Source organism: Labeo rohita, chromosome 5 (genome assembly GCF_022985175.1).
Source record: "Labeo rohita strain BAU-BD-2019 chromosome 5, IGBB_LRoh.1.0, whole genome shotgun sequence".
Taxonomy (NCBI): Eukaryota; Metazoa; Chordata; class Actinopteri; order Cypriniformes; family Cyprinidae; genus Labeo; species Labeo rohita.
Window position 1 is genome coordinate 14,626,696 of NC_066873.1, and position 25,339 is coordinate 14,652,034.

The 25,339-nt window shown below is 34.1% G+C and overlaps 2 protein-coding genes across 2 annotated transcripts; one reads left to right on the plus strand and one right to left on the minus strand.

Annotated features, from left to right (window-relative positions):
- The first annotated feature begins 1,564 nt into the window (after positions 1-1,564).
- malt1 (MALT paracaspase 1) lies at positions 1,565-21,764 on the plus strand. Its single transcript, XM_051110754.1, is given in 19 exon segments — positions 1,565-1,701; positions 2,462-2,685; positions 2,785-2,951; positions 3,361-3,482; positions 3,568-3,715; positions 3,801-3,979; positions 4,309-4,408; positions 6,755-6,829; positions 7,463-7,486; positions 7,567-7,590; positions 7,695-7,898; positions 10,258-10,435; positions 10,524-10,595; positions 10,695-10,822; positions 11,108-11,257; positions 13,526-13,683; positions 14,356-14,422; positions 14,425-14,480; positions 14,623-21,764. Coding segments are annotated over 18 exon segments (2,460 nt in total). The 5' UTR covers positions 1,565-1,701; positions 2,462-2,536; the 3' UTR covers positions 15,082-21,764.
- Positions 20,949-25,133, minus strand: cplx4b (complexin 4b). Its single transcript, XM_051110761.1, has 3 exons — positions 24,972-25,133; positions 24,561-24,648; positions 20,949-21,176 (listed from the first exon to the last, which is right to left on the minus strand). The coding sequence occupies exons 1-3, from the start codon at positions 25,034-25,036 to the stop codon at positions 20,949-20,951; spliced, it is 381 nt and encodes a 126-aa protein (XP_050966718.1). The 5' UTR covers positions 25,037-25,133.
- Positions 25,134-25,339: the final 206 nt, after the last annotated feature.

The following is a 25,339-nucleotide window of genomic DNA, read 5'->3' on the forward strand; positions in this document are numbered from 1 at the left end:
AGATGCTTTTCATCACATTATAATCAAATATATCTTTCCACCTGTAGTGCCTAATGCCTGTTCGACACTGCAGAAAAACTACCATGCCAAGAATCTTTTGACTAATATTTGTATTAGTTTCAGTGACATTTATTTCTTCATTCTAATTCAGTTTTTATTTAATTTTACTCAACAAACTCTTTTTTGGGAAGGTTAAAACTTTGGTATTCAACATATTGTTTCAGAAATGCAAACAATTAAGGATTGAAAATTAAACTTCACTTGATTTGGTTTTATTTTAAGTTAGCTTTAAGAAAAGCAATATGACTGTTTATAAATTAAATTTTATTAAATTATTACATTAAATTATCTTAAAACTATCTTAAAAATTTCTGTGGGTTTAAATCAGCTTCAGTCAGATGGTCAGTTTTCACCCAGATGGTTCATCTTACCCACTGACTCGGGTCAACTTACCCCTAACCTGGGGTGAATTGAACCACAGCAACACTTTTATATAAAAAGCCATATTTTTAGAACCCTCTGTCACAGATACATTCAAATGATGTAAAATGATAGGAAACATCCTAAAATTACTCTAGATACTTTCATTGTACTTCTGCCTCATTTTTTCAGCTCATCTTACCCCACTCTCTCCTACTAGGCTTTATTATTGTTATTGTTATGTTCTGTCTTGTTGCTAGATTGTTCTGTCTGGTTGATAGCACTAGTGGTTTTCAACATGGGGGCCTCATCAACTCCCCAAGGGACCCCGAGACAACTTAAAATAATTTAAAATAAGACAAAACAAGCTTAAAGGACTTTTTTTTTTTAACTTAACCTCTCAACCCAGGTTAAAAAAAAAAAAAGCATGTGCACTTCCATAATGTACTTAAAGTGCTCTATTTTCAAGAACTAATTTTGTACTTAATATACAAAAAAATATTCTTTAGTACTTCTTAAGATAATCTAAGAACATCCAAGTATAGTCAAATGTGCTATTTTTGGACACCATTAATATGAACTAAAATGTGCTTTTAACATACTATCTCTGTATTTAAAATATATATATATATATATTTACTACACTTGAACCCACTAGTTTATGAAAGATGAAAGGTTCAAATGTACTAAATGGTAACTAAATTAACTTTTTTTCCAACTGTTTTTACTCCTTTAAAGAATCAGCATTCCCACTTTCTTGAAAAGCCTGGATATATGAGGAAGCTATTTTCTAAACCTAGAAAAGTCATGTAAATGAACAAAACTCCACATAGACATTTAAGAAGGATATATATATATATAGGGTGTCGATAACGGTTGCAAGGCGTTTGTGGTGACGATAACACGGTGACTTACAGTATTTTGTCTAGTCAAAGTACTAAATATATCACTGTTGATGATCTGGCCATTAATCAACTGAAATCATTTTCGTGTGAAGTTACGTAATAATAAAAAACATGGCTTTTCTTAACATTTTTTGCGCATTTATGTTTATGAATAGCGAGTCTCTGATTTGACTATAAGAACATACTTCCGTTTAAGAACTCGCTGAGCTGCTCAGGAGAGACGAGATGAACACCTTCCTCTTTGTTAGACATCAGGAAGTGATGCGTACTCACACACGTATGTTTGAAAGTTGGATTTCCCCACATCAGTCAGTGTAGCGAAGAATTCATGTGTCGTTTAATAATGGGATACATGTCAACATCTGATCCGTCTGCGGTATGTTTACACTATGTCTGATATTACCTTTATGTTCGGTGAATTCTGATCTGCCTTTAACTCTGCTTTTTTGTATGTTTCCATTTAGTAATTAAAAATTCTAAATATAAGACAAGTAAGATAAGTATCTGAATTCATTCGAAAATAATAAGTGGGACTGAATGGCATTGCCTACTTAGTTTTAAAACATTCATCACTTATATTCGGTTGTTGACAAAAACGGTAAAAAGTGAAACTAGCGAGTGTCTTAAAAAGTGGTTCACCAACTGATAATGCTTCCTTCGTTTACTTATCTTCTTGTCGTTCCAAACACGTTTGACTTTCTTTTTTCCGTGGAACATAAAAGTACATATTAGGAAGAATGACAGTTTCAGTCTTCCAGTGCAAATTTTCCTTACAGTGAGAGTAAATATTCAGGACTTGTGCTGTCCAGGTAAACCATACAGTCATTCAGGTTTGGAACAACGTGAAGGTGAGTAAATTATGACAGAAATTAGTTTTTGAGGGAACTTTCCATTAAAGGAGCTATTTTAACTTTTAACTTTAAACCTGACCTATAACCTAATATAGTCAGGTTTTTTCCTTTACTTTTTGAGGTGAACTGTCACACAGTTTTAGCACGTGTGTATGTGAACATTTTGAATATTAAGATTTTAGGCTAAATATTAGTTAGTCACCATTAGGGTTTTTTAGATTACTTCAATTTTTTTGACATTTCAGGACACTGATTGAAATGCCACATCAATGTTCCATTTTGCAGGTGCTTTGCTGAACATCTAAATCTGAGTTCAGCGGGTCAACCAGTCGCATTTGTGTATCAGCCTTTATCCTCATCATGTCGGATATGAGTGACAACACTTTGAACATAAATTTATTGAAAGAATCTGTTCTGAAGAGGCTCTGTGAGTCTCTTGACAAGGCCAACAATAAGGGTTGGCGAAAACTGGGGGAGATTGTGAAAAGTGACAAGCGATTCAAAGTGAGGTAATGACCTTTTCTCTCTTCACTTTTCCTTTTAGTGTAAAATATACCAATGAACTCACAGTTTTTTTTCTTAATCTCTCCTTTTACTCACATGCACAGTCTCGATGATATGGACATGTGTTCTCTGAAGGCTTTGGAGGTGGATGGAAGTCCTTCCCGCAGTCTGCTCAAACTCATTGGAGATCAAGGATGCATGGTGGGTGAACTGGCGGAGTATCTACAGATCATGGGTCATACGGATGCTCTGCAGTGCCTGAAACCTCCAGGTACAACAGCCTCAGTGTAAACATGCAATGCTGCATCACATTATGTAACACTGTTTGTTTTGTATGCTCTCTATTCAGATATCACGATTGTCAAAGCGAAATTCAAACATGACCTTCACACATGCTTGAAAAAGTAATATTTCTCTTAGGCCCATACAAAACCTACACATTTTTTTAATATACCAAAGAAAATCTGAAAAGCTTTAATATGCTAGAATGTGTTTAAATGAAAGCATTAATGTGTGGTTACACAAACAAAATTTCACCAAGCAGCTTTCTGCTGGACAAATGGCGTGCATTCAAATTCTGCTGAAACTTCTGGCATAGATTCAGTGCAGATATATTCGTAAGTGATTTATTTGCATTCATAGGCCAGTTTCGGTTGCTGTTTTCTGAATTGATCTCACAGGAATTCAAATCCTCGTCCAGCCACAGTCAGTGTCTGTCATTGCTGGACACAACCTTCGTCTCAGTTGTTATGCTGTTGGTGCTTCACATGTGCAGTTCCAGTGGTTTAAGAAAACGGAAGAGGTGAGTAGACATAGTATTGCAAGTAAGCTGTCATAATTAAATGTGAGTCATTCACATGTATCTTATATCTAATGCAACCCTTCAGGTACATAACAGCTCCTCCCCAGACCTGGTCTTCAGTCCAGTCCGGCTCAAAGATGCAGGTTTTTACATCTGTCGGGTGAACTGTGGGAATACATACGAGTTTAGTCAATGGGCCCAAGTAGACGTTCTCGATGTTCCACCAAGATATGGTAAGTCATTTCTGAGCAGCAGAGATAATTGGTTGAATTATCGTTATTGATGAGATATGTCATTGATGTCATGCTTTTTGTTCAGGATTAGTGTCTCTGGCTTCTGAGGGCAGGCCAAGGGTGCTGATCCAGCCTCAACCTCAGAGGCTGCTAGTGGGAGATCTACTCTATCTGGAGTGTGGAGCTATTGGAAGACCCCTACCGCAATATCAATGGTACAGAAATGGAGTGCCAATCAAAAAGGCCACTAAGAGGAAGTACACTGTAAGAGAACCATCTCCTCTGCATCTCCTCTGTATTGTTCACTCTGAAGTCTTGTTTAGATTATATTTTGTTACTGAGGCAGTTTGGATGCAGTAGATTATAAAATAGCCTACACTGAAAAAGAAAGAATTTAGAAATGCTTGCAATTTTGACAAGTAATTACAACGTAATGGGAAGTAACGCATGGAATAAAACATGAAAGTTTGCAGTAGATAGACTGAATTGGTATTTTCTTGCAAAATGTACTCTTTGTATTGTTTTCAGCATTCAAAAATCAACATTTTTACAATGTAGTGAGATTGACTGAATAATGTTTTGGTTTAAATTAGGTCAAGAATTTGTTGTCAGAGCATCAGGGAAGATATCGCTGCGAGATCTTCTGCAATAATGAACGAACATGGAGCAATGAAGTGGATATTGTTGTTATAGGTATGCATCATGCCTTTTATTTTATATTTATTCTTTGGTTAAATGTTTTCTGGTCAAATCAGTTTTGTGAACAGTAGTTACTTAAAGGGATAGTTCGCCCAAAAAGTTAAAAACCTGGTATCAGTTACTCACCCTCAAGTTACTGGTTCCCACTGACTTCCATATTTTTTTTTTCTGTACTGTAAAAGTCAGTGGGAAACAGCAACTGTTTGGTTACACAAATTCTTCAAAATATCTTCTTTTGTGTTCAGAAGAAAGAAACTGATACAGGTTTGAAAAAACTTGAGGGAGACTAAATGATAACAGAATTTTTATTTTTAGGTGCACTGTCGCTTTAAGACAGGAAAAAACTTCCAAAATAACACAGATTTTAAAATACTATGCTTTGTACACTTGCCGACTTTGTAAATGGTTAAAGAGAAAAACTGGTCATCACACACTACCACGCATTCACGTTGTTCGGAACTCAAAACTTTTGTTAACTAGTGTTGATTCCATTCAGACTGCATATCTGTACAAAAGTTGTTCAGTATATTCTAGTCTTAGGGGTCGACTGATTATCAGCGCCGATATTAGGCATTCTTATGGTTATCGGTACCGGTCATTTTCAAAATCGATTTGCCGATAAAATTATTTAATGCATTTAAAGAAAGTTTTCATCAGAGCCTTTGTTATTCTTAATTTTGACATTGATTTAAATTTTTATACCAGACATATATATCGGTTCAAAATATTTGTTATCGGCATACTTGATCTGTAATAATTGTATTGGCATTGGCCCTGAAAAATGCATATCGTCGACCCCTAGTCTTTAATGTTTACACTAAGCAAACTGTCTTTTGGCATTAAAATAGTACTGTCAGGTAGGACTGGGAAATAAGTCAATAACCATAATTATAGCACAATATGAATTTCCTCAAGAAATTATAACAATAGTTAGATAAATGTTCGATATAATGTTTATGCGGCAAATGCAGAACAAAACTGCGCTAGTCAAAGCATGCCACTCGGACCGTTTATCCGCTCAGATCAAAGTTCAAACTGCGACACGGCGCAAACTCACTAGAGCAGACGAATTTACTTGTTGATTAATCTCGGGCACTAAACAGCGCCATTGTGAAGCGCTTAAATTCAGTGAAGAGTACAATGACTCGATTTTTATGTATTTAGACTACTGTTTGTCATACAAATACCTAGGAACCATATTACATTTGTACCATGTTATTGAGGTGCTATATTTGTGGTTTTAACTGTTATTATCATGATCTATGGATGATACTATGGAAAAGCAATGGTTAATTTAAAAAAAAGAAACAAAAAAGACCTTCAAACAGTCAATGAAAATGAGGTTGCTATAATTTTTACAGATATTACTGATTTTGATAATGAAAATAAATATGCATCCTAGCTCAAGTTAATATGAAAAAGGTATTTCCAAGAGACAAAAATATATTATTATTAATATTCATATTTTCAGGTAAAACAAACATTTCTTGATTTGAAACAATATTACTCAATCAAACAAGCAAAACTAAGAAATTATTTTGTTAAGGAAAAATGAATGGAAAAGTGTGAAGAGTTAAAAAAAACATGGTGTTCTGACCATAAAGAATATTTTTAAGCCACATTTAATGTCTGGTTTTCACAACTTTCACACTGTTGCAAAAATCTGCCTTTAAAGTTGAAAGAAATAAAAAATTGACATTTATCAGGATAATTATTGATATCGACTGATATGAAAAACAATTATCGTGATAATTTTTGTGGCCATATCACCCAGCCCTACTGTCAGGATTTACTAAAGACGCACAGTGAAGAATTAACACAGTAACTTTTGCGCCTGGCCTTATTGAATATGCATTTGTAGGTGTTTCCATTTCAAAATTTATAGGAGGAGAGTATTCAAATGAATCACGCAACGCAATTTACTACCATTTGCGCTCGTCAAATTACTGGTATTAGCACCATTATTTAATGCCCCTCCCATTGGCACTTTTATGGAATTGCGCTTTAATGCTAAATTGCCGTTTAGTAAATATGGACCTATGTAAATCTAGCATACATAAATGCAGGACGATATAGTTCAGGTGTCTAGAAATGGTCTTTACAATGTCCAGTATTTCCTATCCAGCCCTAGTACAGAGACAAGAACCTCTATGTGGGACCTCTAAAAGCATAATACTGATTTGTACGGCAGTGTAATTCATTCTGTCTGATCCTTGATAGCATCTAATGTTATTGGTAAATTTACCAAAAAAGAAGTATGAGCTTGATTGTCTTTTAAAGTTAGATTTCTTTTTATTGCATTTACTCATTTTGTGGTCCAACCCTTTATTCTTCCTCAAGAAAATCCTAGCCACTCTCAAATGAAAGAGCCAAGAATATCTCATCAAATGTCAGGAGCAATGGAGTGCTCTGAAGGTATTATGTAAGATGTAGTGGCACCCTTCTAACATCTACGGACTTCTGGCATCAACCCCTTTGTGGATTCTGAATCTACTTTATGTACTAAATCACTATTTTGTCAATACAATTAATGCATGCTTGAAAAACTAACACACTTTCTAGGTTCAAAACAGGTTAAGCTGCATCACCAGCATATGAGATGTATTTGATTTCCACAGATAATGTGATTGCATTACTGCAAACATTCATCATTTTTTTTGTGTGATAATCATGCCACAGTTGAGCTTGTTTTGAACCTTTAAATATTTTTCACCTACTCTCTTGACTGCTCTTTACTGATTGAGGTGGTGGAAGACACTTTGATAGATCTGATGCCTTTTGTAAAGCAGCTCTGCATGATTGTTGCAAAAATAAGAGCATCCCCATTCCAGTTGTAATGGGTGCAGTTTGAGAACGTATGTTTCTGTTAAATGGTGATAAGGTTAATTGTGGCAGGATGGGGTTTGCTGTCATGCCTCAGATATAGGTTTTTGGTCTTGAAAAATGGTTTCCTCTTGTGATCTGTAAGCTTTCTTTTCTCTTCATTACTGTCATCATCATGTTCTTTTAAATACACATCTAAATACCTAATATATTTCTCTTTTACAGATGATTTTTTCACTATTGATAGGGGTAAGTTGTGTTCCCATCACATTTAGTCTTGAATATTTGTTTTATTGAGTCAGTGAATTATTATGACTTTTCCCCATCAGATTACAGTTTTGAGAAACCGTATGGTGAGTGGACTAAATATTCTATGAATTAATGTAACTTGAATACAAACAAAAAATCAAAGTGGCTGAAGTCTCTTTTTTCACAGCGACTGTTTTGCTTCCTTCAGCTACAGACAAAGTGGCTCTTCTGATTGGTAACCTCACATATCGAAACCACCCACAGCTGAAAGCACCCATGGTTGATGTGTATGACCTCACCAATCTGCTGCGGCAGCTGAACTTTAAAGTGGTATCTCTGTTGGATCTAACCGAGTCAGAGATGAGGAATGCCGTGGAGGAGTTCTTGTCTCTGCTTCATAAGGGAGTTTATGGTACTGTAGTCTCCTATAATCATTGTAATTGCCTTATAAGAGTAAACAGAGTAAACTTTTGGAAAGTACATAAATGTTTGAGCCATCTTGCAAAATGTAAAACTACAACTAACTACACATTTAAAAATAAAGGGGGGTTTTCATAGTGATGCCATAAAATAACTTTCTTTAGTTCTCCAAAGAACATTTCAGTGAACTAAAATGTGAACTAAATGAACATTTATTTTTTTAAATCGACATTTAGAATCCTTTTTCCTCTTTCCCCTTTTGTGTGATGGAAAGGTTCCATGGAGGTTCTTCATTGAAACCACAAATTCCAATAAAGAATCTTTATTTTTAAGAGTGTACTTGGTTGAATACTGACTTTAGTTGTGATTAGAAAAGCATTAGTTATTTCCTCACCATTTACTCATCCCGAACCATTTAACTCTGTCTACTATGGAGCATAAAAGGAGATCATACAGGGACTCTGGCTCCCTGTCTGCCCCTGAAAAGATCAAAAAGCATCGTTAAGTACAAATAACACATAAAAATACATAAAAAGAAAAAAGAGGACAGTGACAGACAAGACAGAGCTGGTTACTTTTGGTATGAAAAAAAGTCTCACCTTTCAAATGTTGTCATTTTTTAAGAAATTCAAACAATAAGTACCGTTTTGTGACTCTGTAAGATCGCCTGTCAATCGAACTCCCTGGGAAGGTTTTAGATTTTTATGCTGCCTTCACGTCATGTCGTAATTACCGTGATTCCGAGATGACAAGACGTGACATTTTACTCATGGCTTTCCATGTTGTCAGACTCTGAGGTAGTGCCTAAGTAGCGCCAAAACAAACCTGACAGCGGTCATGTGGTACATCTGCAACTGGTTTAAGTCGTAATTCTAAAAACATTCTGAGTTTACAAGTTGTAATTACGAGTTCAGGAACACATGAGGGCTTTGGCGTTGATAGTGTTGCCATAGAAACACATAATTCAGATGTCAGATGTCACAGGATCTCAAAATCCTGACTTTTTCCTTAGGATTGCATTATACAAACTCGCAATTGTGACTTTTTTCTCAGAAATTTGATATAAACGTGCAATTCGAACTTTTTTTTTTCTCAGAACTGGTTGATATAAATTCGCAGTTGCAAATTATAAAGTCAATTGCAAGGTATGAACTCACAATTCTGACTTTTTTTCTCAGAATTGCGTCATATAAGCTCACAATTGCAAGAAATAAAGTCAGAATTGCAAGATAAAAACTTTTTTCTCACAAATGTGACTTAATATCTTGCAATTCTGACTTTTTTCACTCATTTCTGACTTTTTTCTTAGAATTGTCAGATATGAACTCGCAATTGCAAGTTATATAGTCCAGTTTTGATGAGGGAAAAAAAGACTGATACGAGTTTGTATCTCACAGTTTTGACTTAACTCGCAATTGCATGTTAGAAAGTCAGAATTGCGAGATAGAATTCGCAGTTCTGAGAAAAAGTCGCAATTGTGAGATATAAACTTGCAATTCAGAGAAAAAAGTCAGAATTATATCTTGCAATTCTGACTTTATAACTTGCAATTGTGAGGTTATATCATGCAGTTCTGACTTCATTTCTTCATATATCATGCAATTCTAACAAAATCTCACAATTCTGACTTTATAACATGCAGTTGCAAGATTATATCTCACAATTCTGAGAACAAAAGTCAGAATTGTGAGATAAAAATTCGCAATTACCTTTTTTTTTAATCAGTGGTGGCAACGGGCTTCCATATCCAACACTGTGTATGCTACATTGTTCAGTTTTTTGCATTGGTCTAAGCAAAAATGGCAGACGAGCAGCATGAAAATGCTTAATATCTCTTTAAATACTTAAAATTTATTTTCAATGATTTGTTTATACATATACATTTTTGACGGGACTAAAACATGTCTAAAACATGCAATGTTTTGTTAAATTTAAGCGTTCACGTTTTTTTAGGTAGTTAAACTTGTTTTTAACAGAATAACATTTGAAGTTTATCTTTTCAGCCTGTTTTTGTAATTCAGTACAATACTGTATACTGTGATAAATATTTCAGCACTCACATAAATTTGATACGATCACATGCCCATTATGTACACATGCTCAAATTGAGTTCTTCTGCCAGGGGAAAGCTTTTTAAGCAAATAGCAACTTAATTTTTGATTAATGCAGAGGTTGAAAGTGTGATTCATCATCCACTTTCATTGTATGGAGAATAACAATCTTAAAAAAACTGTTAATATATTATTTGAAGTTCACTATAAGAAAGTCACACAGGTTTGGAATGCCATGAGAGTGAGTAAATGACACAATTTTCACAATTTAAAATGACTGTGGATTTCTGCTCCCTATAGGATTGTTGTATTATGCTGGACATGGTTATGAGAACTTTGGGAACAGCTTCATGGTGCCTGTTGATGCCCCAAACCCATACCGCTCAGGCAACTGTCTGTGTGTTCAGAGCATTCTGAAACTGATGCAGGAGAAGGAGACTGGACTCAACGTCTTCCTCCTGGACATGTGCAGGAAAAGGTGTGGACTTTGTGGTTTTAAAATGCAGGATAATACACCATATTCACATTGGTTATTCATACATTCTAACACTAATATATTGTTTCAGAAATGTACATGACGATGCCATGCCAAACGTTATGCTCAAAGTTACAGCCAATATTGTGTTTGGATATGCCACGTGAGTTATTGTCTTTCTTTTCATCCAGTAATAACATGCTGAAGTACACTTTGTTCTCTGTTATGACATGTTATGTTGTGATATTTTACTTTCGTGAAGTTGCCAAGATGCTGAGGCTTTTGAACTGAGTTCAAGTGGATTCACCAATGGAGTCTTTATTAAATTCCTGAAGGAGCGCCTCCTAGAGGATGAGAAGATCACTGTTCTGCTAGACAGAGTGGCTGAAGGTGAGTAAACCTTGAGCATGTTAAAGTTAAATGAAGCATTACAGCATTTATTAGTTAAATGCAGGTCCATTAAGTTTAAACAAATGATTAACTGATTTGAAAAGTGTACTACTGCTTTCAGTACTTAGTTTGTTTACATTTATTATGACTACTACTACTACTAACGATAATGATCATTTCAGAGATTATTTTTAAATATTAAAATGAGTCAAGTATTTACATGTACATCTTCCTGTTCTTGGTTACAAGTCTTAACAAATAAACTGCTGTTCTGATTGTTTGTAGATATGGGTCAGTTTGACCCCACAAAGGGTAAACAGGCTCTAGAGATCCGCAGCAGTCTGTCAGAGAGACGGTCCCTCACCGATCCCATCCGCCCCGTGGACTACTCAGATGCAGCCGAAGCACACAACCTGCTCTGGTCTAAAGCACATGGTATTGTCAGCTACATCAATACATTGTGTAACTCATATAAACAACTATTAGGGCTGTCAGTTTAATGCATTAATTTGTTATAATAAACTTAATTTGTTATGAAAAAATAACGCAATTGAAATATTTTAACAATGCACTGGCCCCGCCCCCAAACCTGTACATAATGTTATATTTCATACAGTTGACTGTTGACAAATATGATGCAGGGCAACAACTCCTTAAATGCAGTTATGCCCTAAAATTCAAGATATTGGTGTGCAAAATGCGCCTGTATGTGTTTTGTCTCATATTTATATATATCACACGGGCAGCAAGAGCAATATGACACGAGTGCTGATTTTGTCCCGATCTATCACAAACTAAAATGTGATTTTATACAACAGTTCAGTAAATAAGAAGTTGATATTGTGTTATATTTTAAACACAATAGTATGTGTTTTTGCTCAATTTTGCAGAGAACATATTACCTTTGAAGCCATAGCAAAAATCTCTGAACAACACAGCAGTGTTTAGTTTCTGCATGAATCCATGTTTTGAACGAATCATGTGAACCAGTGATTCAAAGGCCCATTAATAAAGAGAGTCATTTACTTCAATTATGAATGAATCAGCCCTTTGAAATTAAATAAATGACTCATATAGACATTTACCGCCACCTGCTGGCAGATTTAGTGTCTTATTTAAAATATCATTTCATAAAATAAATAAATAAAATAATAATATTATTTATAATAATAATAAATAAGCCTAAATATTAATGTGTAAACAATTTTATGCTGAATCAAATAAAATATTTCTTTCTAAAGCTACAATTTGTAATATCTACTTGATACTTTCTTGTTTAATGCAAAAATAGCTTCAAATAATCTTTTGTGGGTATTTTCACAGTCAAATTTATATGACATCATGTAATAATTAGATTAAAAATCGACAGCTCTAATAACTATATAAAAGGGGTTTACATTTTTGTCAAAATAAAATGTATACAGTGGTAACTTTAATTCAGTTTAAAATAAATACTGCAATTGCAAAAAAGGCATATAAGTTAAAGAGAACCCTGGGTATTAAGACTTGTATGACTTACTATAATGTAAATGATGTCTGAAATATGTAGTTGAAAACCTGTGAAAGATTTATGTTATTTAAAAAAAAATCCACATCATTCTATACATATTTTGGACTATGGGGACACCATTATTTCAAGTACATCCAATGGTTGCACTGGCGCTAGCTGTTGCTATTCTTACTGCAACTTAAAAATTGAAACATAAAATACTAATACGATGCGACATTGTGCAGGTTTTGGTTGTAATTATCAGAGAAGAGAATTTACAAGAGAAGTGATGTAAGTCTTCACTGCTTTCCTAGTAATAAGAAGAGGAGAAAAGAATGGGAAGATGCCTGTGGATGAATAAAACTTTATAAAGACCTGCGTCTTTGTTCTCTCTACTTCAGCACTGGTGCCTTTGAGGCTTTTAGTAGACCACAGCTACTGAAAGAGTTTACAAACGGCAGAGACAAGAAACACTAGATGCCATCCTGGCAGGATGTAAACATGCCAACACTTCTCATGACGCCGCAGCCACTGAAGGAGCGTGGATTTCACTCGATATTCTGGGTTACAAGCGGTTACACTCCTTGTTGAGGGAGATGGATGGTGCAAAATTTGGTCTAAGCCTACACCTGTATGTCCATCGCCACCTGTAAGCTCTTTCAGTAGTCGTGGTCTACTAAAAGCCTCAAAGGCATCAGGACTAATGCGAAGAAAACAAAGACACAGGTCTACAGGAAATTTTATTCATCCACAGGCATCTTCCCATTAATTTCTCCTCTTCTTATCGCCAGGAAAGCAGTGAAGACTTAACATTGCTCCTCTAGTTGCCCTTTGACTGAAAATTACGACTAAAAATGTGGGATCGTATCAGTATTTTATTTTCTGGGTTGTGTTGCAGTAATAATAGCAACAGGTAGCGCCAGTAGCTCACCATGTTAAACCATTTCACATCATCAAAATAATGGCGAACCCTGTAGTCCAAAATACGTATAAAACGTTGTGGATTTTTTACGTAACGTAAATCTTTCATGGGTTTTCTACTACATATTTTAGTAAAAAACATTTACGTTATATTAAGCCATACAAGTCTTAATCCTACCATTTGATGACTTCTATCATCTCAATCAGTTCTCGATGAGTGAAATACTGTAGTACTGGAAATCAGTCTCTTTCTCAGCATTGGTAAAAATGTTTGCATTTGTGTTTCAACCCAGAACTGCCCGAGAGTAAAATTCTGGACTTCGAGTGTGGAGTTCAGATAAAAATGGACTTTGCTGCTGAGTTTTCCAATGTACTGGTCATCTACACCAGTATTGTGAAAAAGCCAGAGGAGATGCTGTCGTGTCAGGCACACATAACTAACCTCCCTTTGGTTAGTACTCTTTGTTTTTATTTTGGGGGAAGAACTGCAGTTGTTCATAATTGCTACCATTAAAAGATATGGGGTCAAATTAAAAAAATATATATCTATAATCCATTTATTCTGCAAGGACACATTAAATTAAAAGTGATAATACAGAAATTTCAGTTTAAAAATTCCATTTGAACACTCTATTCATCAAAGAATATACCATGTTTTCCACAAAAATATAAAGAAGCACAACTGTTTTCAACATTGTTTATAATGAGAAATGTTTCCTGAACAGCAAATCAGCATATTATAGTGATTTCTGAAGGATCATGTGACCCTGAAGACTGGAGTAATTGCTGCTGAAAACTCAGCTTTGCCATCACAGAAAAATGTATTAAAACAAAAAGAAAAACAGAAAGTAAATTGTAATTGTATAATATATCAAATATATCAAAGCTTAATTTTTGATTAGTAATATGCATTGCTAGAAATTTTATTAAATATTGTCCTATCCTAACAAACCATACATCAGTGGAAAGCTTATTTATTCAGCTTTCAGATAATGTATAAATCTCAATTTCAAAAAATCGACCATTATGACTGGTTTTGTGGTCCAGGGTCACATATATAAAACATGTTCCTTAACACGGATTTGCAATAAATAATGTTTTTCCCTGTTACCTGACTTTGAAGGACCTGGATGTGGACCCTAAGCTGATGAATAAGGAAACTCTGGAGGAAACAGGAAGCTTTTACTTTCAGGCAGTCTTCCTCAGCACTGCCTCTACACCAGACTCAGCTCACTGCAGAAACTCAAGGTACAGCTTCATATTCATCAACAAGAATCTAAAAATGCTAATTTACAATATTTCTTTAGCTAGATCTGATTTACAGTGCATATAATATTTAATTCAAATCTACACCTGTTGTTTGTCTCATGCCTTTCTTCCTGATTTACAGGAGGAACTAGCTTTCACTGTCTGCCTACAAGTCCAGTTTAACTCGCTCGATGAGCTGGTCCAGTGGAACATGGATGTTAACATCGGCAAGCCCCTCACCGCCAAATTAGACCTCAACCGTCCCACCAGGAAGAACAGCTGTCAGCTGACGTGTCACATGCCGCACAGCCCCTCGACCAGCCCCAGCCACAGCCCCGCATCTGACCGCCGCTTCCACAGCCATGGCCCCTGCTTCCCCCAGCAGTACGGCAACCCCTACCTCAATGTCTGTGAGCCTCTCCACGGAGCTGTAGGGGGCTATGGAGACTTTCGATTGTGCGGTGACCATGCATATCAATACGAGAACATACCATGCTCACCCTTCCTGAACCCACCGAGCATTCCCATTGAGACCACAGATGACATTGACGACATGCAGAATGAGTTCATGAATAGTTTGCAACTCTATAACCATCCCTGAGTGAGTACAGTGTTAAACAGATGGTCAAAATGATACTGCATCCAAAAATGGAAATTCTCTCATCATTTACTCTGAATATAACAGTAATCCATGTGACCACAGTTACATGCAGGAAACTCATTAGATCGTGACTTCTCGCACAAGCTTCAGAGTGCTTTTTTTTAATCACCAAAAACCCTAAACAGTCTCAATTATCAAGCTGTTTTGATTTTCTGAGCAGCATAATGTCATACTGCTCAGGCGCCACCAAATAAAAAAAAAATGGAAAAAGGGCGTGGAGTGAGCAGTAGCTCATTATCATTTAAAGAGACATGCACCGAAACAGGTCACTGTGAACAGAGCTGTTTTTGACAAGGTAAAAAGGTGTTGTTTAACATGACCATTGAGGAATTTTAACCAAAGTATGTTGCAGACATTTCATGAAGACCCTAAAGAATCATTCAAACTTGTGGAAACTGGGCATCCGATGTCCCATTTTAAAAAATGTATAAAAATTTGTATTTTTCTCTCACACACATATTGTTTCACTTCAAAGAACATTAATTCATTAACTGGGGTCACATGGATTACTGTCATGTTTGCTTTTTTAAGTGTTGACTTTGTCAAAAGCTGTCAAAAAAAAAGTCATATACATGTTGGACGGCATTAGAATGAATAAATGATGAGAAAATGTTCATTTTAGGTGGAGTACCCCTTTAAGGACTGGGATTAGTAGAAGTTAAATTAGTTTAAGGTCAAGAGTGTCATTTTTCAATGTTTAAATACAGTCTACAGATTAATGTCCAGTCTATAAATTAGGGGTGGGAATCTTTCAGTACCTCACGATTAGATTCAAATCGATTCTTGGGGTCACGATTCGATTAAAAATAGATTCACGATTTTTCGATTTTCATTCACAATTAACAATTTTTTGTGCATACTGGTCATCAAATGCACCAGCATTTTAATACAAAAAGTACACCATTCTATAGTATGGGTAGTTCAGACTTGAAATCAGTTTCCTATTAACTATTAATTTCTTAATTAATCAAACATTTTACACTTCCCATTAGGGATGTGTCTGAATCCAATCATACCCTGTTCAGAAAGGACCTGACTTGTACTAAAAAACCCCTAAATATTAGATGGGTGGAAAAAAGATGTTTCAATGCTTTCTCTCGCAATTATATTGTCGGGTAATTATACTATATATAAATTGCGGCCATCAGGGAGCCGTTATTAATATACGGAGCATTAAATGTGTATTTGCGTTTTACTTTCACTTCTCGAGATTCACGATCACATGGAACGGCAGTAGTCCTACTTACCACATATTTTACAAGATTAGATGTTTGTCAGTGGTGCTCAGGATTAGCAAATCATTCGCCATCGTCCTATCAGTCATCTCTCCTTACTCGTATGTCGTAAATGAAATATAAATCATGGGCTGTGTTCGAAATGCCATATTATCATACTACTCTTACTATTTCTGCAGTACCCAGTATGTACAGGGGTTGGACAATGAAACTGAAACACTGGACAATATAGTGTTGGAGGTTTCATGGCTATATTTATGCAGCCTGGTGGCCAGTCTTTACTGATCGCACATTCCACCAATAAGAGCAGAGTGTGAAGGTTGACTATGTGCACCCAATAGCTCAAACATTGTACCCTGAAGGTGGTGCCGTGTATTAGGATGATAATGCACCAATACACACAGCAAGACTGGTGACAAGAGTGATTTGATGAACATGAAAGTAAAGTTAAACATCTCCCATGGCCTGCACAGTCACCAGATCGGAATATTATTGAGCCACTTTGAGGTGTTTTGGAGGAGTGAGTCAGGAAATGTTTTCATACACCAACATCACATAGTGACCTGGCCACTGTTCTGCGAAAGGAATGGCTCAAAATCCTTCTGGCTACTGTGCAGGACTTGTATTTGTCATTCCCAAGATGAAATAATGCTGTATTGGCTGCAAAAGGAGGCCAAACACCATACTAATTGTGGTCTAAACCCAGGTGTTTCAGTTTCACTGTCCAACCCCTGTATACTGTGCATAGTATGCAAATTTTCTGTATGCATGGAATACCCGGATGACCTACTATATTTGCCAGAATCTGCTAAATATAACTCAAGTACACTGAAATCAGTATAGAAGCTGTGTTCGGAATGGCATACTACCATACTACAACTACTATATTACAGTGTGCTGTGTGTATACTGTGAATAGTAAGTGAATTTTCTGTATGCATGGAATGCCCAGATTACATCTGCTGAAATTTGATGTATGCATCTGAAAACACTGCATGGGATACTGTTTCCCAGAATGCAATGCGTTCCATGTGACGTTTAATCTTCAAATGCATTTGTAAACTGGAGACGGGGAATAGTAATTATAAATGTAACACATGTACATATATACATATTCATATAAACTATAAACTGTCACTGTGTATCTAAAAACAATATCATTAGTAGGACATAAATAGTACTTTAATCTCTACGGCACGTTTCCGATCGAGTAAAATGATGTCAACTTTCACTCATTAGTGCTTTATACAGTACTGATTGTTTCAAAGATACTAAATAAGAATAATATTGCAGTAATATAATATATAAATAAAAATAATATTTCAATTATGCAAACAGAATTGAATTCTGCTGTAAAGCAGCTCTAAAAAGAAACAGAGTATATTTATTCTAAAGACAAATAGACCAATTTGTTGGCAGAGGCTGTTTACAATAACTCCGCCCACCAATGCCTTGCTGCGATAAACAGCACTGCAAAAGACACGTGATTTTCTGCAGTATTAATGGCACAGTGGGTAAAAGACCTGAGACGAGCGCTTTTGACGCGATTGACCCGTGCCTTCATCTAATAAAATATATATAATAATTTACGCTCAATATCGCATATTTTTTACTAGTATGAAGCCTTATTAACAAGCTTTTGTAAAAAGTACTGTTAGCACATTTTTGCAAGGTGACAACCTCGACAGCTGTGCTGAATTAATGGCCACGTTCACACGGTCAGCTTTTGGGATTGACAACTGCATTACTTACAGGTGTGAGTCTCAAAATGTCCCGTTCACACAGCAGCTTACAGTCACTTTTCGAATAGTGTGTCTGTATGAACGTGCAACAGGAGTTAAGCCCGTATTCCTTACGAGTAACCATAGCAACAAAGACCAAAGCAATATCAAAGATGGCGACGTCCGTAAAACTGAAAGTTTTATCACTTTCTGACACGACAAGAGTCCAATCGAGCCGCGAGTTCATCATAAACCGACAGCAGGTTTTAAATTTGAGTGGAGGGCAGAGCATTTGAGGTACGCGCAGAACACAAAACTGACGGGAGGGAGCAGCTCTGGTGGAGACTGGATGTAAAACTTTCAGATGACACACACTGTAAGTTACCAAAACCACACATGAAAGCACGCAGCACATGGCAGAGCGGCTCTCCCACACTGAATAACGTGACAGACAACTAGTTGTCCTGTCCTGTTCCGTTCACACTGCGCGTGTGTTCCAAGAATGCGGTTGTGAGTCCTGAAAATGTACAGGTGTGAGTTCGGTTACCCGTAAATTTATTCAGGACTCACAACCGCATTCGTGGAACACACGCGGTGTGTGAACGTAACCATATAAAAGTAAAACTTTACTTCAGGTGATATCCATTGACTCGCCTTCGTGGTTTAAAATCAGAAATATTTCCAATATAGCGACGTAACTGCAAACCCCCATGCGTATGTATCTTAAATGCGGTGAGACATGAAAGAGGAATCAACTGGGTATGCTGCGCTGTCTGAAACACGTCTCTTAGTTTGTGTACGCTTTGGGTGTGTGCAAAAACAGAGCGTAAGTAACGAATTGAGTTCTGTTTCTGCGATCCGTTTAAGCCCTAATAGATTATATGACAGATCAGAGCAATCTTTTATTTACTAATTTAACATGAAATCATCAAATTGTTACTCCATATCAATGGCATACAACGAAAGAACAGAATAATTAGAACAATCATTTACGCACAATAAATAACAGAGCATTATATCTATACAAATTTTCCCCAGAACGTTCTCACGACGGTAGAAATTCTTCCACGGCCCGGTAGTGGGTCGCGACCCGGTGGTTGGGGACCTCTGCTCTAATGTAACAGCCACCGCCACACTGTAAAAAACAATCTGTTGAGTCAACTTAAAATAATTTGTAACCTGGCTGCCTTAAAATTTTAAGTTCAGTCAACTGAAAAAAAGTTTATTCAACTTGGAATGTTAAATTATACTAAGTGACAACTTAGATATTTGAGTTGAATCAACTTAAAATTTTAAGGCAGCTGGGTTACTTACCCAATTTAGCAAACACAAATATCTAAGTTGTGACTTAGTGCAACTTAACATTTCAAGTTGACTAAACGTATATTAGTTTACTGAACTTAAAATTTTAAGTCAGCCGAGTAACAAATTATTTTAAGATGACTCAACAAATTGTGTTTTTTATTTTTTACAGTGTATAGAATTGTATAGAATAATGAGTAGTGAATTGTTTCATATATGTGACCCTGGACCACAAAACCAGTCATAAGTAGCAATAGCCAACAATACAAAATTATTTGTCAAAATTATTGATTTTTCTTTTATGCCAAAAATCATCTTTAATATATTAAGTAAAGATCATGTTACATGAAGATATTTTGTAAATTTCCTATTGTAAATATATCAAAATTAATTTTTTGGTTAGTAATATGCATTGCTAAGAACTTCATTTGGACAACTTTAATTTGATTGACTGGTTTTGTGGACCTGGGTCACATTATGATTATTGCTTAAATTTTAATTAATTAATTTTACTTTTTCTTTATGTGGCAAGGTTAATTCAGCCTGTCCAGTTGAATAACCAAGTAAATTTCACAATATTAAAAAATAAATAAATAAAAATACTAAATATGCATATTTAAATGTTCCCATTTATAGCAAGTTCAGCAAGTTGCTAACCGTGTCCCTTTAGTGGCTCCGTAGTAGATTTTCTGTGCCTTTCCGTATACAGATTCACTATTTGGGCACATCCCTTCTTCCCATAATAACAAAAGATCAATATTAATATTAAATATAAATATAATATTTGATCCAAACTCTTGCCCTCAGTGAAAATGGGGCAGGATGTAATTGTTTCTCCTCCTCCATTGCCGTTGTTTTGTTCCGACAACATCATGCTATTATTATTATTATTATTATAAAATAGTTTATTAACATTTGTGAATCAATGCGAATCGCTAGAAAACTGAATCACGCTTCTTTTATGAATCGTTTTTTTTTCACCCACCCCTACTATAAATCAGCTAGTAATTCTTTCATGAATTGATCACATGGTAGCGGTGCAAAAATGAATCTTGCCAAGTAATTATGCGCAGTTTCTAACAGGTTTTAGTTTTTAGTCTCAACTAACGGCACTTTCAAAATATTTTAGCGTAAAGAAAATACTGTTACACTGTGTCTGTGAGTCATTTTAAATTATCGTTCATGTTAAAAATCCTGTCACCACATTCTCATCTCTTTTTCATATGAAATTTAAACAGATATTTAGAAAAATAACCTTTATTTTTAAATAAAAAGTGCATGCATTAAATGTCATGATTATCTTTTAGCATGATATTGGTCATAACTCTGATTTTGTAATTTAAGATTACTCAATGAGAAGGTCAATCACAAAAACAAGGAACAAAATAAAAACAAATAATTGATTAACAAGAAAAACAAGAAACCAAATGAAGGAACTGTTGAAGTGTAATCAGTATTTCTCAAGAAATGGAAACTATTAATGGTTTCACTGCTTAAGCAAATGTGTTATCAAGGTTAGACAACTAGATAGCTTTAACTTCCTCTACACGTTACATGACCGTGCACTTCTCCTCAGCCTTGGATTTCATCTCTACAAATGTGGCTTGAGCCTTTTCTTTGAGCTGCTCCATATCCATGTTCTGAAGGTTCTGCATTTGACCCATGATGGACTCCTTTTCCTCCTCCTGGGGCTCTTCTCCGTCCACCATCTTGATCAGTTCTTCTGGCACATCAATGTCGTCTCCGGCCTGCTGAATCATGATTTCATCCTGTTCACTCTGGGAAAAACAAACAGCACGTCAGTCGAAGCTTATAGTTAAATCTTATAGCACTTCTTTGCTCATATATGTCAGCATTATATACTCCGAACTCATAGTTTGCAGACATGCCTCAAGCATGAATTTTATAGATAAAACCGAGCATGAGGTGATATTATGCATTTTAACTCTTTTAATAAATGGTCACATTGTCTCTCTCAAGATACTGATTTAATACTTATTTATTTTTAAATAGAAGTTTTATTTTATAATACTGTTTCTTTTTAAAATTATTAAAATGTTAATTAGAACAATGCAAAAAATGTATTTTTATTTTGTAGGGATACTGGCCGTACCTGAGACTCTTCTTTATTTAGTTTAGCAAGCTAGTTTTCTTTGAAATAAAGGAAAAGTAAATGTATTGATTATTACAATGGCTGCATTTTTTATGATTTTAGTTAATTATATTAATTATTAATTACATGTATTTTATGTATGTATTATTAATAGTTTCTTTACAAATTCAAAGAGAATTTGATATAATCAGAGAATAGAATAATTACTCATTTGCAATTTTGTGAAGGCCTTGTAGTGTGGAATAAAACAATGAAAGGATACAATTTGTGCCAGTCTATTTGTTTGTTTGTTTGTTTATTTGTACAGTTGCCTCTGTAACAACAACAACAATAATAATAATAATAATTATTATTATTATACCCTTTGTGCCACATTATCTGTTTTTGTATTTAATGTTTGCAAATGCATACAGTTTCCTTTGTATTATTATTATACTATTTATAATATATATATATATATATATATATATATATATATATATATATATTGTACTGTATTATTACTATTTATGTATTTTTTAATTTAATGTTTATTAATATGTACAGTTGCCTCTGTAGTATTATTATTATTATTATTATTATTATTATTATTATTTTATATATTATTATTATACCATTCATGCAAGACTATTTATTTATTTATTTAATGTTTATTAATACATACACTTGCCTCTGTAATAATAATTATTATTATTATTATCATTATTAATAATAGTATTGTTTTACTATTTGTGCCAGACTATATTTATTTATTAGTACAGTTGCATCTGTTATTATTATTATACCATTATTTACCATTACCTTTATTTATTTGTTTAGTAAAGGTAATTATACTACAGAGACAACTGTACTTATTCATAAACATTAAATAAATAAATAAAGGTAATGTAAATAATGGTATACTAATAACAATAATAACAACTGTAATAATAAATAAAAAAATAGTCTGGCACAAATTGTATAATAATAATAATAATAATAATAATAATTATTATTATTATTATACCATTCATGCCAGACTATTTTTATTTATTGTTTACTAATATGTACAGTTGCCTCTGTAGTAGTAGTCATAATAATAATAATAATAATAATAATTCTTCTTCTTCTTCTTCTTCTTCTTATTTTATATATTATTATTATTATTATTATTACACTATTCATGCCAGAATATTTATTTATTTAATGTTTATTAATACATACAGCTGCCTTGGCAATAATAATAATAATAATAATAATAATAATAATAATAATATTATACCATTTGTGCCAGACTGTTTATTTATTTATTAGTACAGTTGCCTCTGTTATTATTGTTATTATTATTATTATGCCATTATTTACCATTACCTTTATTTATTTGTTTAGTAAAGGTAATTATACTACAGAGAAAACTGTACTTATTAATAAACATTAAATAAATAAATAAACAAAGGTAATGTAAATAATGGTATAATAATAACAATAATAACAACTGTACTAATAAATAAATAAACAGTCTGGCACAAATGGTATAATAATAATAATAATAATTATTATTATTATTATAATTATTATTATTATTATTTTATATATTATTATTATTATTATTTTATATATTATTATTATTATTATTACACTATTCATGCCAGACTATTTATTTATTTAATGTTTATTAATACATACAGCTGCCTTGGCAATAATAATAATAATAATAATAATAATAATATTATACCATTTGTGCCAGACTATTTCTTTATTTAATAGTACAGTTGCCTCTGTTATTATTGTTATTATTATTATACCATTATTTACCATTACCTTTATTTATTTGTTTCACTAAAGGTAATTATACTACAGAGAAACTGTACTTATTAATAAACATTAAATAAATAAATAAAGGTAATGGTAAATAATGGTATAATAATAACAACTGTACTAATAAATAAATAAATAAATAGTCCGGCATATATGCTATAATAATAACAACAACAACAATAATAACAATACTACTACTACTACTACTAATAATTATTATTATTATACCATTCATGCCAGACTATTTATTTTTTATTTAATGTTTACTAATATGTACAGTTGCCTCTGTAGTAATAATAATAATAATAATAATAATAATATTACATCTGTGCCATACTATTTGTTTTATTCATTGTTTGTTTGATTAATAATAAGTACAGTTGCCTCTGTAATTATTATTATTAGTAGTAGTAGTAGTAGTATTAATGATAAGAATTCATCCATTATAAAATGAACTAATGAATTAATTTCAGAAAAAACAATTGTGATCTAAAACTTCAAATCCCAAAAGTGTGGTTACAGCTTTGCAAGAATTTTACAATAACTTTATTTATTTATATACTACCCCAAAGTGTAACTCTTTAAGCACTACATTATTTTAATTGCATCACTGTGGATAGATTTTATAGATTTTATATCAGTTGTTCACAGTTAGGGGGCCGGGGCCACTAGGGGGCCTTAGCAAACTTCTAAGGGGGGCACAGAATTACTCACACTACATTTCAAATGAGATTTTTTTTGTTTGTTTTTGTTTAAAAAAAAAAATCAAGATATTTTTTATTTTAATTCATGCCCTGTTTTTTTATTTTTTTTATTTTTTATTTTTTTATTCCTACTGTCCTGGAAAACATAAGGTATCTTAATTATAAATGTGTGATTTCTAGACCTAAAACCTTATAATTGCATTTTAAATTTTTAATTTTAAATGTGTGGCATAAGCTTCCTTATCGATAAATCTTGACTTCAACATGAAACTGCTACTGAATCACATGGTTGAAAACTCTCCAGCAGTGCTTTTAAAGCTCACTTTAGGGATTAATCACTGCAGGTGGTTAAGCCCCGAACATCCAGAGTCACTGTTTTAGTTTACTATTTTATGCCTTAATCCCCTGCCACAATCTGCACTGTAACCTTCACACACACTTCATAGTTTAACCATCTCTGCAAACTGATGCTATTCATGTGCTGCTTAAGCACAGTCAGGGACAGGAATAACTTGAAATGGATTCATTTATCTGCTCCTGGGACTCACCTTTGGAATTCGATATTTTTCTCTTAAACAAGTCCTCAAACAAGCCCTTTCTGCCTTTCTTGTGGCAAATTCTGCATCTCTTTCCATCCTTTATTCCCAAAGAAGCAGGCAATGTACAGGACATGAGAAAAACACAAAATGAACAGGAATGGAAAAAAACAGGAACAGTCAAGACTTGTGGCAACAGTATATAACAACATGTACAGTATTTACAATAGGGGAAATACAGAAGATGCAATTTCTTTCACAGCTCAACTAATGTAAGTGTATACTTTACACTAAACAATTATTAAAATGTGTTTGGAATGATATTGGCTGATACATTTCAGTTTGTTTCATGTGAATATAATAACTTGTACTGGAATTAACCTCCTGGATAAAATGTGTCTTTTAAAAGAGATTCAGACTTACTTTTCCTCCACCATCTGCTTCTGATATTCTTCATATTCTTCTCTTGACATTCCATCATGAGCCATTTTGCTAGTTGTTCTAGTCTTTTCACTTGGCAGATCACACTGAATATGAACTGCTGATGTGTCCAAAAGAAAGGTATGCTACTCCTTTCTTTTTTTCTCTCTGAATCAAGCTTTATTCTGGCTTCAGGATTGGTCTATCAGAGTAAATCCAATGAGAGGCTTTTCTGTGTGACAGCCCTGCAGTTGCATCACCAAGAACATCCTGACAATGACCCTGCATGGCCAAAAAAAGAGTAACCATTTACTGCCAAATTCCATCAGCTCGTCTGAGCCCTTTGTTTCCATTGTCAGAAAATAGACTAA